General features: G+C 44.7%; 1 protein-coding gene across 1 annotated transcript; it reads left to right on the top strand.

Moving 5' to 3' along the window:
• Positions 1-3,022: 3,022 nt before the first annotated feature.
• hgfac (HGF activator) lies at positions 3,023-13,051 on the top strand. Its single transcript, XM_079185260.1, has 14 exons — positions 3,023-3,146; positions 3,250-3,313; positions 3,837-3,930; positions 5,537-5,610; positions 5,691-5,831; positions 6,451-6,582; positions 7,378-7,488; positions 7,806-7,980; positions 8,614-8,711; positions 9,631-9,895; positions 10,923-11,062; positions 11,395-11,535; positions 11,773-11,915; positions 12,797-13,051. The coding sequence occupies exons 1-14, from the start codon at positions 3,081-3,083 to the stop codon at positions 12,968-12,970; spliced, it is 1,818 nt and encodes a 605-aa protein (XP_079041386.1). The 5' UTR covers positions 3,023-3,080; the 3' UTR covers positions 12,971-13,051.
• The last annotated feature ends 179 nt before the right edge of the window (positions 13,052-13,230 follow it).

Genomic DNA, 13,230 nt, shown 5'->3' with positions numbered 1-13,230 from the left:
TATTCAACCATGGCCGTCCATAATGCAACAACTGCTCTTAAGTCTTCCATGTCTGTCTGTATCTCTGAAGGAACGAACCCAAGCGCTGACACCAAATCGCCCACCGACGGAGCCGACGCCGCACAGACGGTTCAGGAGGTGATGGATGTGGAGGGGGTTCACCTGGAGGAGGGGACGCTCGAAACACCCCAGGGAGAGGACTCTGAGCTCAGCCTGAGCTTCCAGGGCTACGTCGCTGAGCTGCGGCAGTGCCAGAGCAAGCTGAGGAGTACCCAGATGCCCCAGAACGGCCGCAACGCACCGGAGGGCAAGGACTGCAAGACGGACCTCTACAAGGCCACAGTTGTCTAAAGGGAAACCCCCCCCCCCCCCCCCCCCACTGCTGCACTTTTTAAGCCTGAGGCACTGTCTTTTCGAAAGGGAATTAGTTAAACGATGGACTGCATGTACACTCCAAAAAAAAAAAGAAGAAAAAAAAATCTATATTACGGTGATAGATATTGTATATTTGTTACGAATTCTGGCGTGTTCGTGTTGATTTTTAGTACTGGTTGTGATTTTTGGACAGTGATATGTTTTTGTTATGGTTTAGTTTGATAATGACGTGCAAAACAATTGTATTAATTAAGAGCCATGTTAGACCAAGGACAACCATGGAAGAAGCCGGGAGTGAAGTTTTGGGTACTACTTTCCAAGTAAAGCATATATTGCAAATGGTTTATAAGTTGTGATTAGTGGGTTTATTTATCGTTTTATTAAGTCTTTACTTTCTAATAAACCATCAAAATGAATTAAATAGCTGTATAACTAAAAAGTAAGTTATGTTAGCGAACAATACGAACAAGCCAAGGGATTAACCATTAATTAAGCTATTAATTACAACTAATATTAGTATTACTAGTATTTATGAAGTTTGATTTAAAAATCTTGACTCAATGTCCACTTACTAGCTTTTCCAGCTCGTCTTATGCTGAGGAAGGCTGTGAGATGCAGTTGAAAGCTAAAAAAAAAGCTTGTAAGTGAACCTTGAGTTTGAATTTTTTCAATTAGAAAGCGGTACCTACTTTTGTTGGACCATAAGCTAGACGGGACTCTGTTTTAAGGATCAAAAGGGAGGCAAATCACACTTTTAATGCATATTTAAATATCTCCTCTATATCATTCCTATGTTTTGCAGATACTGACGGTACCTTTGTTGCCTGTACTTCCTGCTTCTGTGGTTTTGAGGTTGTCCACATGTTAAATGATTAAAAAGCTTTCATGGCTGTAAATTCCAACAAAACTGACGTGCTTCTCTTTTGTTACATGTATATGATTAATTCCGGTATATCCCATCCTAACCTCTACACCCCCCCCACCCCACCCTTGTAAAAAAAATACTTGAAATACTTCATTGTTTATAACCCCAAGTCTTACGCAAGACATTCACAGCTCTTGTCATATTTGGCCAGATAAATGTGTTTGCTAAGTTAGTCAGAAATGTCAATAATTAACGGAAATGGTTGTCTTAGTTGAACAATTTCCTCTTTGGAAACGCACTACCTCCACCTGGGGGTTTGTTGTCCAATATGGACGTGCTGTTCAGTCGTCCAGCCTCCTCTTTGTATTTATGTCTCAGCATCTGGAGAGATTATTACAGATGGTGGAAATTAGAGGTTAGACTATGGGACTATGGGGATAGTCTTGACACAGCATGTTACTGCTGGAATGCTGACAACACATGGGGCATGTGAGAGGGTTGGGCCCTTCACTTTCCTGCTTCCCTTTTTCAAAGGCACTGTCGTCATTGAATTCTTCATTAACTTAGAACAGTAGCTTTTTCCTTTCAACTCCTTGATACACCCCCAAAATGGACTTATTTTATCTTTAGCCTAATGACCCACCTGTGGATGGTTTTATGTCTAGACTGCTTCTCTGCCAGGTCCCATAGCCGCTTAGGCACTGTGTGTAGTGGGACATAGAGAGTGACTTCAACCTGTGTGAGGACTGAAACAAAATCCCAAGTAGCATCTCTTGTTGTAACGTTAGCTACTTCTGCCTGGGTCACATGCTCTGACGGGTCGTCACGGTTGTTAGCAACAGTTAAATTGCAGGCTAACGTTTTGTTAGCTAGCTAACTAACGTTAGACAACCACGTTTAAGTTGGCTACTAACGTTAGTGAGCTTATCATACTTTAAGCTAACTGCTAAGCATGCTAAAATACCGATAGGTTTCATGTAGAATGCCACAAAACTGCACTCCCTGTGGAATTAACGTTAGCTTAAGACTAATGCGATTGATTTCAGTATTTAACGCTAAATCGTTAAGTATTTTCTCTATTAGCTTAGTCCTCTGTCATGTTTTAATATTAGACGTGTTATTCAATATAAATAATTTTGTTATAAACCCGTAAATTGCTTTATGTCTAAGTTAAGTTATTTCTCATACCTAACTAGTTTAGTGTATATGCTAACTAGCTTAGCATGCTAACGTTAATCGCGTAAACTAATAGCTTAATTTGCGTTAGCCCCATTAGCTAACACTAGCTAAGTGACCGTTAAGTGACCGTTATATTCACTGGCGCTACCTGTCAAAAGTAGACAGTTTATACAAACATATTTATTAACAAAACCAGTTTAAAAAAACAAAACAACCAGAAGGTGCATCCCAAACCGATTTAAAAGTGTATATTATGGGACCCTGGTAAAAAGTAACGTGAATGGTCACCGGAGTAACGCGTTAACGGTACACGGACCTCGACGCTGGAGAGGAGGGGTCCTGCAGCACCATCAGCCGCCGCTGCCTCTGGAAACTTTGGGTTTGTCCTCTTTTGATAACCCACAATGATAAACCGTGGGCGTCAGGGAACACCAGCCGGGATATAGGATGCCTCACAGATAGACAAGCCCAATGACGCAACGGGTTTACTCAATACAGCTTGAAATTGCGAGGAACAGGATAATACTTGCAGGGTTTCCCACGTTTCCTATGACCAAAACCAGGCTGAGGACTCGGAAACTTACTGATATAACGTGACAGGCACACAGACACCTCTCCCGACTCCTGGAAACAAGTTTCTCCGGACACCAGGGACCAGCAGATGCAAACTTCCATGATGGCATACTTTATTTTACTTTTTCTACCTTGTGTTTTCACTACACGGGCGGTAAGTTGTACCCTTCATACGCACGCCCTGTGCGTCTTTATCATCCATTTTGCGTGCGCTAAAACAAAGAAAAAGTGCAATAACGTATCCTCCCTGATTTCAGCGCATATTAGTCCCGTCGTATGAAAGAGTCATCTCCAAAGAGCCGTTCAGGGAGAGCCGGAAAGGTAGGTTTTTACCTCAGTCGTATGTTTGATTTAGAGGAGAAAGGAGGGAGGTGGGGGGGATGCACGTTGAACTGGCAGTGAATGTGATGTATATCCAGCTGAAGTAACAGAGAAAGTTAGTGGTGCAACATAAAGCTAAAACATGTGGGAGCATGACTTGATGATCTATTTATTAACTTAACATATTTGTTTTTTTTCATATTCTGTTGTGAGTTTTTATTTTTAGATTTCATGTGACTTTGTCACCAAGTCAAATTGCTGGTATCTGCAAACACACGTAGCAATACACCTTTTCTGATTCTGATGATTTAGCTAATCAAGAAGAGGATCATGGATTTATTGTTCTCGGATCAGAGCTATGCACAAAGTCAACGAAGTCTTTGTGCGTGAGGTGCAGGGGGGAAACTGCACTAATGTGTTTTTGGACAGCTTGTGATTTCCCTCTTTTGTGTGTTTGCCCATCTGTGTCCATTGAAAATAACAAGCTGTGTTTTTTTGTGGTTTTTTTTTGCTCTGCTGCCAGTTCTCACTACAACGGACAAAGAATGTAAATTCCCATTTCGCCAGGGTGGAAGGATTCATCATCACTGCCTCACCATCCTATCCTCCAAACCATGGTGAGTCCGGCCCATCTGCTGTTTAAACAAACCACTAACGTCCGTGCAGCCACACGCGGTTACCACACACTTCGACTTACGCAAAGAGACCATCGCAACACTTGACAGGTAGAAGTGCTGCGTCGTCATATTTGGTTTTCATTCAGACACCCGCTCATAAGCTACACACCTTGTCTACGGCTCTCTCGCACAGACCGCAGGTGTTACGTCACAGGCGTTTGTATGACTCGCCCCAAAAAGTTGTATTTAATGAGGGTAAGGAGCTCATTGAGGAAGCCTTATAATGATTTGTTGCGTGCCCCGACTAGAATATCGTACTATGATGTTATTACAACCAGATGATTTTAAAGGTGACGTCTTAAACCGTGACGATGGCTGTAGTTTATTACACTTTTACTACTTCCTGCAGTTTATCCTGAGAGTAGATAAACAGCTGTCACAGTTAAACCATCATGGTGCATTTTTACTTGCTTCAGATTGGGACATAGTTACAAAATCATCCTTTCTACTGGATTTTGGGAGAGACTTGCTGAAGGGCTTTCCAGTCATCGTTCCTTGTAATTGAGAGGAGAAGGGTGGCTGCCAGCAGCAAGCTGGAGCAACGTCAATGCAATTATATATGGCCCAACATCTCTGGTCCACCTACACATAAAGTTAACACAATGCGACTCTGCGTGTGTTTGTGATGTGCTCACGAGCTCAGCGTCAGGACAGGTTTGTGATTGTGTACCGCAGATGCAGCGAGCGGTCCAGAAGTCTGCTGACGTTACTTTGGTTAAAGTAGTGGATGATTGACGGAGTTAGTGAGGTTATGTTTCAGAACGATTTCCCCATGTCTCTCAGAATGAACCTGGACCTCTACTAGTGCAGTGATTCCGATCGTTCGAGCAGCCTGTTAGTACTTGTAGGTTTGAAATATGTCATTTAGGGGTGGATACAAAAAATCCTCTCTCATGGTACAAGTAGTTTTATGTCACAATATAAACATATTGCATTTTCAGACAAATCAATTATTTAATAATTGTATAAAATAACCAGATAGGGACGTCTGTACTAGAGCTAAATCCTAATATCCACATGCTAGCGTGAGCATTATGACAGTGTTGATATGGTGAAGTTTAACATATTATCCTCGTTTAGCATGCTAGTATTTTACAAATAGCACTTAACACAAAGTGCGGTTGAAGCCGATGGGAATGTCATTAGTTTCTCAGTTATTTGATCAAAAACCAAAGTATTGGGCAAATTGAAATTTGAACTTGCCTGTTGGAAGGTCACTGTCACAAGTCATCCTAAAAGATGGGGGAGGAGTTAATGTCGGTACCGGATTTAATGACAACCAATCCAATAGCTGTGGAGACATTTCACTCAGAACTTAACGCCAACGTGCCCGAAGAAAAGTCAGGGGACGAAACAAAGTCACTGAGATTAATTTACTGACCGACTGAGAAAGCGATCTCTAATGTGTGATCACTGAAGCTTATTCCTCAGGATGGCCTCACACATCCCGAGGTGTTTGAAGGAGAGCTCTCTGACCGTTTCTCCCCATTTGTAATCCAGGCGACGAGCTGGCGACTGTAACATATTTCTGTCTCTTCTGTCGCAGGTGCTCCCTCACGAGTAACTTTGACCGTGACCGGCAGTGGGGCTTCTGTGCACCGGAGAACACTCAGCCAGAGGGTTAGTTCACGAAACACGGATCAATCGCGATACTGCGTTGTTCATCCTGTAACCGTGTTCTCCTTGTTGGTGTGTCTCAGTTTTCGTCCACGCATCACGCAGGATCACAGATCCGTGTCAGGTGAGCCCGTGTCAGAACGAAGGCGTCTGCTCGCTGATCCCGCACAGAGGCGTTGAGTGCTCCTGTCCCGAGAGCTTCACTGGCACATTCTGTGAGCAGAGTGGGTACAATTTACGATTGTTATTATTATTTTATGAATGGCAAGTATGATACCACTGTTTTGTCATGTGTATCCTCCATTCGATCTTGGAACATTTGTTTGTTTTTGTTTTGTCAGATTCTCTCTGCAATCATGTCTTCATTGTGCCCGAGTTCATTGTTTTCATATCATTGTGCACATTTGGCTGCCAATCACCTGACAGCTGCCGAAAGGAAACAAAAGCCTCTGCCAGCGAATAACAAACTCCATCATCAGCTTCATGATGTTTGTGTTAAAAAGTCTCAAATGTGACATGCTTTGCAATATAAATGAAGTTACACGGTTTAACATTCAAATGATGTCTTCTCTTTTTTTTTTGTTGCCAAATATGATTTCCAAGATCAAGAATGAAATTTCACGCTCTACTTCGGCCCTTTCTTAATAACTCCCTCGCTCGTTTCAGAGACGTCGTTTGCAAAGAGGTTTTCACGCTACGTTCAAAGTCACGTTTCAACTTCGAAAGAATCTCGCTCAGCTCAGCCATCAAACTTTGCTCGTCACGCTCCACCGCGCTCTTCAATCTCCTCTCACATTTCCAACCTAATGCCTTTTTATGTGTCTGGTGTCGGCTTTTTTCCAGAGAGGTGCTATGAAACCGCACACCTGCGCTATTATGACACCGGAGAATCTTGGGGACGAATTCACCTCCGTAATGTGGAACAGTGCACGTGTGTGGCGGGGGAAATCGAGTGCGAAAGAGTTCGCTACACAAGTAAGATGTGTGCTTTCAGCTGTTGTTCTGCTTCAACTGTGTCTTGTTTCTGCTTTGTGGTCAGCTTTTTGTTGAGATGAGAGAGTGAAACCCAATCAGGGGATGTGTGTAAAATACTGACTATGCATGTAGATTAGCGCTCTCTAAGGAACGACGTCTTTATGTTTTTTGTTTTTTTTTGATTTCACAAGCTTATTCATACGTGTCAGGTCTCCTTCCAGCCCGGAGACATGCTTATTCTCTTTGATCACAGCTCCATAGTTACACGACTAACACAGCCAGGGAAGAAAAGACAGATTATATGACTCACTGTGACTCAGGAATGGTGTTTTAGGACACACCCCATGGGTCCGTAAGGTGCTTTCATCTCGATGTGTGTGTGTGTGTGTGTGTGTGGGGGGGGGGGGGGGGGCAGATCTTCATGGGCATTTATAAAAGAGAGCGGCAGTGAGGTGGTTTCATCCTCGCTGAGCCGAAACCTGTTCTCTGTCATGATGGTCGGGGCTTTTCTTCTTCTAAACGCTAAACGCACCTGAATGCCCTTTGACTTGACTCTACAGTGACATCTTGACTTTTCTAAATTGTTCTCAAGGGGGACTAAACTCCTAAAGCACATATCGCTTTGACAAAAATGTTCGGCTAAACAGTTTCTCATTTCCCCAACCAGCAGAGCAACGTCTCTTTAGCTCCTAAATGCTCCTTTTCACTTCCATTTGTAAACCAGACATATTCGGATATAAAGCGGAGTGTGTATGGCATTAAGCTGTGACCTAGGTTTCCCCTCTGTGTGTCCAGCGTGCCGTTCAAACCCTTGTCAGAATGACGGAACGTGTCGACTGATCACAGCCACCGGCAAGGAAGTGTGCAACTGCCGACGCGGCCACAGCGGTCCGTACTGCAGCATCGGTGAGTAAAAAGCAGGACTGTAGCGTTGTCGGTCACGTGTGCCCTCCCGTGTGCTTGTCATGTGTGCGTGTTCATGCACGTGTGTGCGTGACAATGGGTTTGATTAATGATGGCAGGAGAAGACATGGGCGAGCTGCACTCGGTTGGTGTAACTGTTGTCAAAGCATGCAGAGAGTTTCTTTTAGTGTGAAAGCAGGGTATCCGTCATCTGGAAGTTGTCTGATTGCATTCATATTGTTTACATATTTGCGTTGTACTGCGAAATCGAGACACGCTTGAGACATTTTTATGTTTTGTCTGTTTCCGCCTGTGTGCAGAGCCGGAGACCGAGTGCTATAACAGCAGGGGCACAGATTACAGAGGGCTGGTGGGCACCACGGTGTCCGGCGCCAGGTGCGTGGCGTGGAACTCGGACCTGCTGTACAACGAGCTCCACGTGGGCACGGTGGTCGCCCCGCCCCTCGTGGGCCTCGGGGAGCACGCCTACTGCAGGTGTGTGTCGGGACGTCCCGCTAATTGTGGTAGCCAGCGACATGTCAGGCGAAGGCCGCTTCTGGTTTGGGGAGATGTTGTGTTGATCTTGCGGTTTGCTGCGGTCGGAACGGGCTCGTGTGAAAGGCCAGATTTCTTTTAAGGCTGCAATATCCAACTTTTTTAGCGTGAGCTAGCAGAGCTGCCTGCTAGGGCAACTCAGAGGCAACCATACAACCACCATGAGCATTAAAGAAGCACATGAATCCAGCCTGTGTATAGTAAAAGAAAACACTAATCTACTCCACATTCGCTCCTCTTCCATTTTTCCTCATTCGTTGTTGCTATGACTACCCAGCAGCCATATGGCATGCGCACCAAAAAAAGTCCCAAACATCAAAGAAAAGCAAACACACTAGCACACTAGTTTTATTGCCGGGAAAGTTTCATATTGCAGCTCAGAGAAACTTGATTCCTAATCATTCAAACTGAATCATTTTCAGCCTCCACATTAAACAGCGATGGAGCCCCTTTAAGCCATTTAGTGTTCTAACACCTACACACACTCTGTCCGCTGTGTTTCCGTGTGTGTGTGTGTGTGTGTGTGTGTGTGTGTGTGTGTGTGTGTGTGTGTGTGTGTGTGTGTGTGTGTAGAAACCCAGATAAGGACAAGAGGCCGTGGTGCTACACACTAAATGACGGCGCCATCTCCTGGGAGTACTGCGACGTCCCCTCCTGTGTGATGCCTGTGTGTGAGTAAACGGGGCGCAGCAAAGGAGTTTTCTTTTTTGTCGTGTAGTTGGTTCCATCACTGAACTGCTGCATTGATACACACTGATGCTCTTCCCTATTGGTAAAGCAGGATGCATCCGTTAGATTGGCCAGATGTAACAGCTTGATGTTGCTTTCATCATTTGTTAAAGAAGTTGGGCAGTCACTCCGCTCCTTCCATTGATTATTGGCCTTGGTTATTGTTATTGTATAAAACATTTTTTTCCAACAACTTGTCATTATAAGGAATGAAAAGCTAAGACTATTCACAAAGGCCACTCGCTGCATCATTCAATATCTTTATTCTCAGCCTCTGTCATATGACACATTCAGGGACAAATTCCAAAAACCGCTCGACGCCTCAATAAACGCCTCGACTTCGAATCAGAACTCCAGCGTTTGTGATAAAGACAGAAGGGCGGAGACTGCAGCGAATGTGTGGAGTCACGCCGCTCCGAAAAAACGTGGAAATCAGCCAAGCTGGTTTTTGGCAGAGCTTGTTTTTAATAACGTGGGCTCGATGAGATGAAGGGGAATAAGGCATGACTCACCCTGAATCAACATGTCACGTCAGGTGCTGCCAATTGTTTACGTGGTGAGTGGGATTTGGCGCAGTTGACCGTCTGTCATGATGCCAGGGGTATGCACAGAATCCACGATGTGTGATTTAAAGCATGGGGTTGCTCTGCTACCCTTTTTGTTTGTGCTTCTTGCAGGGGAGAATGAGCCAGCGACAAACACGAAAGTATTCAGAAGAGGTATTCTAGGGAGTGTGGTAGCAAAATATAGTTGTAGTAGTTAGCTGTAGTTCTAGTTCCTGTTTAGAACTTGTAGTTTGTAGTAGCATTAATGCCACTATGTCTGAGATAATCACGCATTTAAACGTTTTTCTTCACGCAGCTTCTTTTCGAAGGATTATGCCGTTTAATGCCCTGCCCGGCATTAAAAGACCCAAACCCTCCATGCCCACCAAAAAGCATGTGTGCGGCAAAAAGCACAAGAAGAGGTTATCGATAGCCAGGGGGCGGATAATGGGCGGAAACTCGGCCCTGCCGGGTACCCACCCCTGGATGGCAGCCATTTATATCGGAAAATCGGACTTCTGCGCCGGCACCCTGGTCTCTTCTTGCTGGATCGTCTCTGCAGCTCACTGCTTCTTCCGCAAGTATGTCCTGGATGCACTTCGGCTGCAACGGAGGCTCATATGTGAATTGATGTCACTGCAGAAAAGGCAACGGTTTTGTAGTAGCCAAGTGCCTCTGAAACATTGGGACAGAACAAAAAAGACATTTTCACGTCCTTGGGAGCCCTTTTCAGCCATTGTGTAAAAGACTGAAAGCGCTCAGTTTGAGTTAGCAAGTAACCTAATCGTTAAGGAAGCATTCATAGGTCAGAGGGGAGCATTTTCTGACCTTTGCAGCTGAACAAGGCACGTGATTGAAAGACTTTGACTCCTCAGCATCACAGCTTTATGAACGCCCTATATTTAGACATCCAGTTCGAGGAAAACCTAAAAACGTCTCACGCGCAGATGCTGTTTACATGCAAGTGCACACATTTCCCCTTTGATGTCAGCAAACAGGCATCTGTTGTCATTGCTCAAGTTCAAAGAGCTAAATCATGACATCATTGAATTGGACACCAATAGCAGTGATTGAGAGTAGTTTGTTTTCTTCAGGGTTTTTTAAAAAAGGACACTTTCTTATAAACATGCTGTCACTGCTAAACTGATTCAGTATCAGCTGGGACTTGATTGAGCTAATGAAAGCAGAACAAGAGTCCACAGTGTTCCTTACACACGACAGGACATAATGAACAACGTGCTCGAGATTTAGCTATTATTAGACTCTTGGGTCTCAAAGTGTTAATATTTCGTCCCGAGGGAAAGAGATCATTAAATCAGGTCCGACATGGGGAGGGTTCATCCTCTGGGGAGCATCCATGTACGAGATATATTTAATGGAAATCTGCTTTCGATATTTTTTGTGCATTTTACGGCCAATCAATGTTATTGATAAAAGAGAGGCGGTATCCCGCGGTTCACCCTCTGGGGGTCAAAGTTTAAGGATATTCAACGGGTAGTTTTTGAGGTAACTAGGCTCTGGACTAAGATGTTGGACAGACAGACATGAGTATTAGCAGTACATACTTTGGAGCACCGTCGACTGACAGCAGTGTGTCTTTCCTTACAGCCCCCTGAAGTCTCAGCTTCGAGTGGTGCTCGGCCAGCAGAATTTCAACGTCACTGGTCCCAACACCAGGACGTTTGGAGTGCAGGAGTACATCTTTCCAAAACAGTTCTCAGTGTTTAATCCAACACTACATGATATTGGTAAGCATTACGTGGACACACACACACACACACATACACACTAGTGACTCACATAAACTAGAAGACCTCCTGTCCCCATTCAGAAACACACAAACTGACTAAAGACCCCAGTCCGCGTGCACAGCTGTGCGTCACTGAGCAGCTGTGTCCCTGTGTTCCCCCACACAAACACACACAACACACACACACACACACACACATATGCTCACACACACACACACACACTGGCTGTTGGGTGTGGCGTTTTCATTGGGCAACGGAGCCTCCGAGTCTACCACTTGCTTCGTCGTTTTAACTGCTCTTTTTCGTCGTCTGCCGTTTGTGTTTGGCAGTCCTGATCAAACTGGCGAAGCGGGACGGGCGCTGTGTGAGGAGAACCCCGTTCATCAGACCCATCTGTCTCCCAGACAAAAACATGACGTTCCCTGATGACTACTGCTGTACTATTAGCGGCTGGGGACACATGCATGAGAGTGAGTGATGAGGGCATCGTGGCCGTGTCATCGTGATAACACCTATCTACGTTCATACAATACGTGACTTTATTGTTTTAAACTGTTTGAGCAGAGTTTGCTCTTTGGCTTCACTTTGACAGAAGTTTTTTCCCCCCAACTCCCTGAAAACTCCAAATAATGGTAAACATTTAGACTGTGGTTGAGGCCCTGTTCATACTAACATGTGATGCGTTATTCCTGCTTTTATTTTGACAGAGGCCGAGGGTTACTCGAGTCTGCAGGAGGCCGGAGTGAGGCTGATTCCTCACGAAGCTTGCAGGAAGCCAGATGTTTACGGCAACCATGTCACCGCTGACATGATTTGTGCGGGGCTCAACGGCTGTGCCGACGCCTGCCAGGTAGGAAAAAACATTCTGAGACGGCGATTATTAAATCCAAGGCTGCCAAGTTCATGGTTACGTCCTCACACTTCCTCACCGTCAATGTATGTCGGAACTACAAAGTGACACCGCTGGCGCTGTCAGGCTCCGATTTTTCTTGACGTTTTTTTGCTTGAGCCGGTCTGTTTATTGTATCTGACCCAAGTTTCGCTCTGAGTAATTCATCCGTCCACCCTCCATCTATACTGAATGTGTCCAGACTGCTATTATCTTGTCCAACAGTGGAAGTCAGCTCATGCACCATGAATCACAGACTGGCATAATCTGCTTGCCAGGGGCACAACATGATGGGGTATCCTTCTGTCTGCTGGGCAGGATAGAAACGTATCATTTGAAATCGGAGCTATCTCTACACTCCATTAATGGCCCTGAAAGACAAAGCCATGGCTTAGCTCCCTTCTAATGGGATGAAATGATCCCCCCCCTTATTGCTCTGAAGTATTGGAAATTACAACTGATTGTTCTGGGCAACATAGACTCCCAAAGCCCACATAGTTGTTGACCTCCTCCCTTGGCTGTGTAAGGGTCGGTATCAGAAAGTTGACTCAAGGCATCGGAGTAATGGAACAACACTTCAGATTTCAGCAGGGATTCCCCTGAGTGACGAGCCAGAGGGAAGTTAGCGAGGGTCTGTCTGCAGCTTCCTACTCAACATTCCGTGTGTAATATATTGAAGTTCCTTTCCTCTTTAAATGTCTCCGCTATCTGTTTACCTCTCGGGTAGAGTGCACTTTTTTGTGGAATGAATTAGGTTCAAAGTGTGTGACTCAGCTGTTAGTGTGACTCCGCTTTGATCTGTGTATGTGTGTGAACTGTATATACTTTATGTGTTCCCCCAGGGCGACTCCGGGGGCCCGTTGGCTTGCGCGAGGGATGACGTGAGCTTCCTGTACGGGATCATCAGCTGGGGAGATGGCTGCGGCCGCACTGGAAAACCTGGTGTTTACACTAAAGTGGTGAACTATATCGATTGGATCAATTCTGTGATCACACGCAAACCCAAGGCTTCATGAATGAACATCACCCGGACATTAGCTTTAATATATGAGACCTTGTACTATATTGTATTCTAACAGTTTTTTATTTGTCATGCTTGCGGAAGTTTATAGGTTGTCTTTTTTTTAAACTGTGAAACATTTTGTGACTGAATAAACCTTTAATGACTTGATAAAGCTTTGAGTGTTATGAGTTTTTCAACTACTTCAAATCAAAGATGATTGATACAATCATTGAACCGTTGATACAAGGCCGGATGGATCCATGCTTTCATGTT

The sequence above is a fragment of the Pholis gunnellus genome, assembly GCF_910591455.1.
Source record: "Pholis gunnellus genome assembly, chromosome: 23".
In the NCBI taxonomy this organism is placed as follows: domain Eukaryota; kingdom Metazoa; phylum Chordata; class Actinopteri; order Perciformes; family Pholidae; genus Pholis; species Pholis gunnellus.
This window is presented reverse-complemented; position numbering and strand designations above follow the sequence as displayed.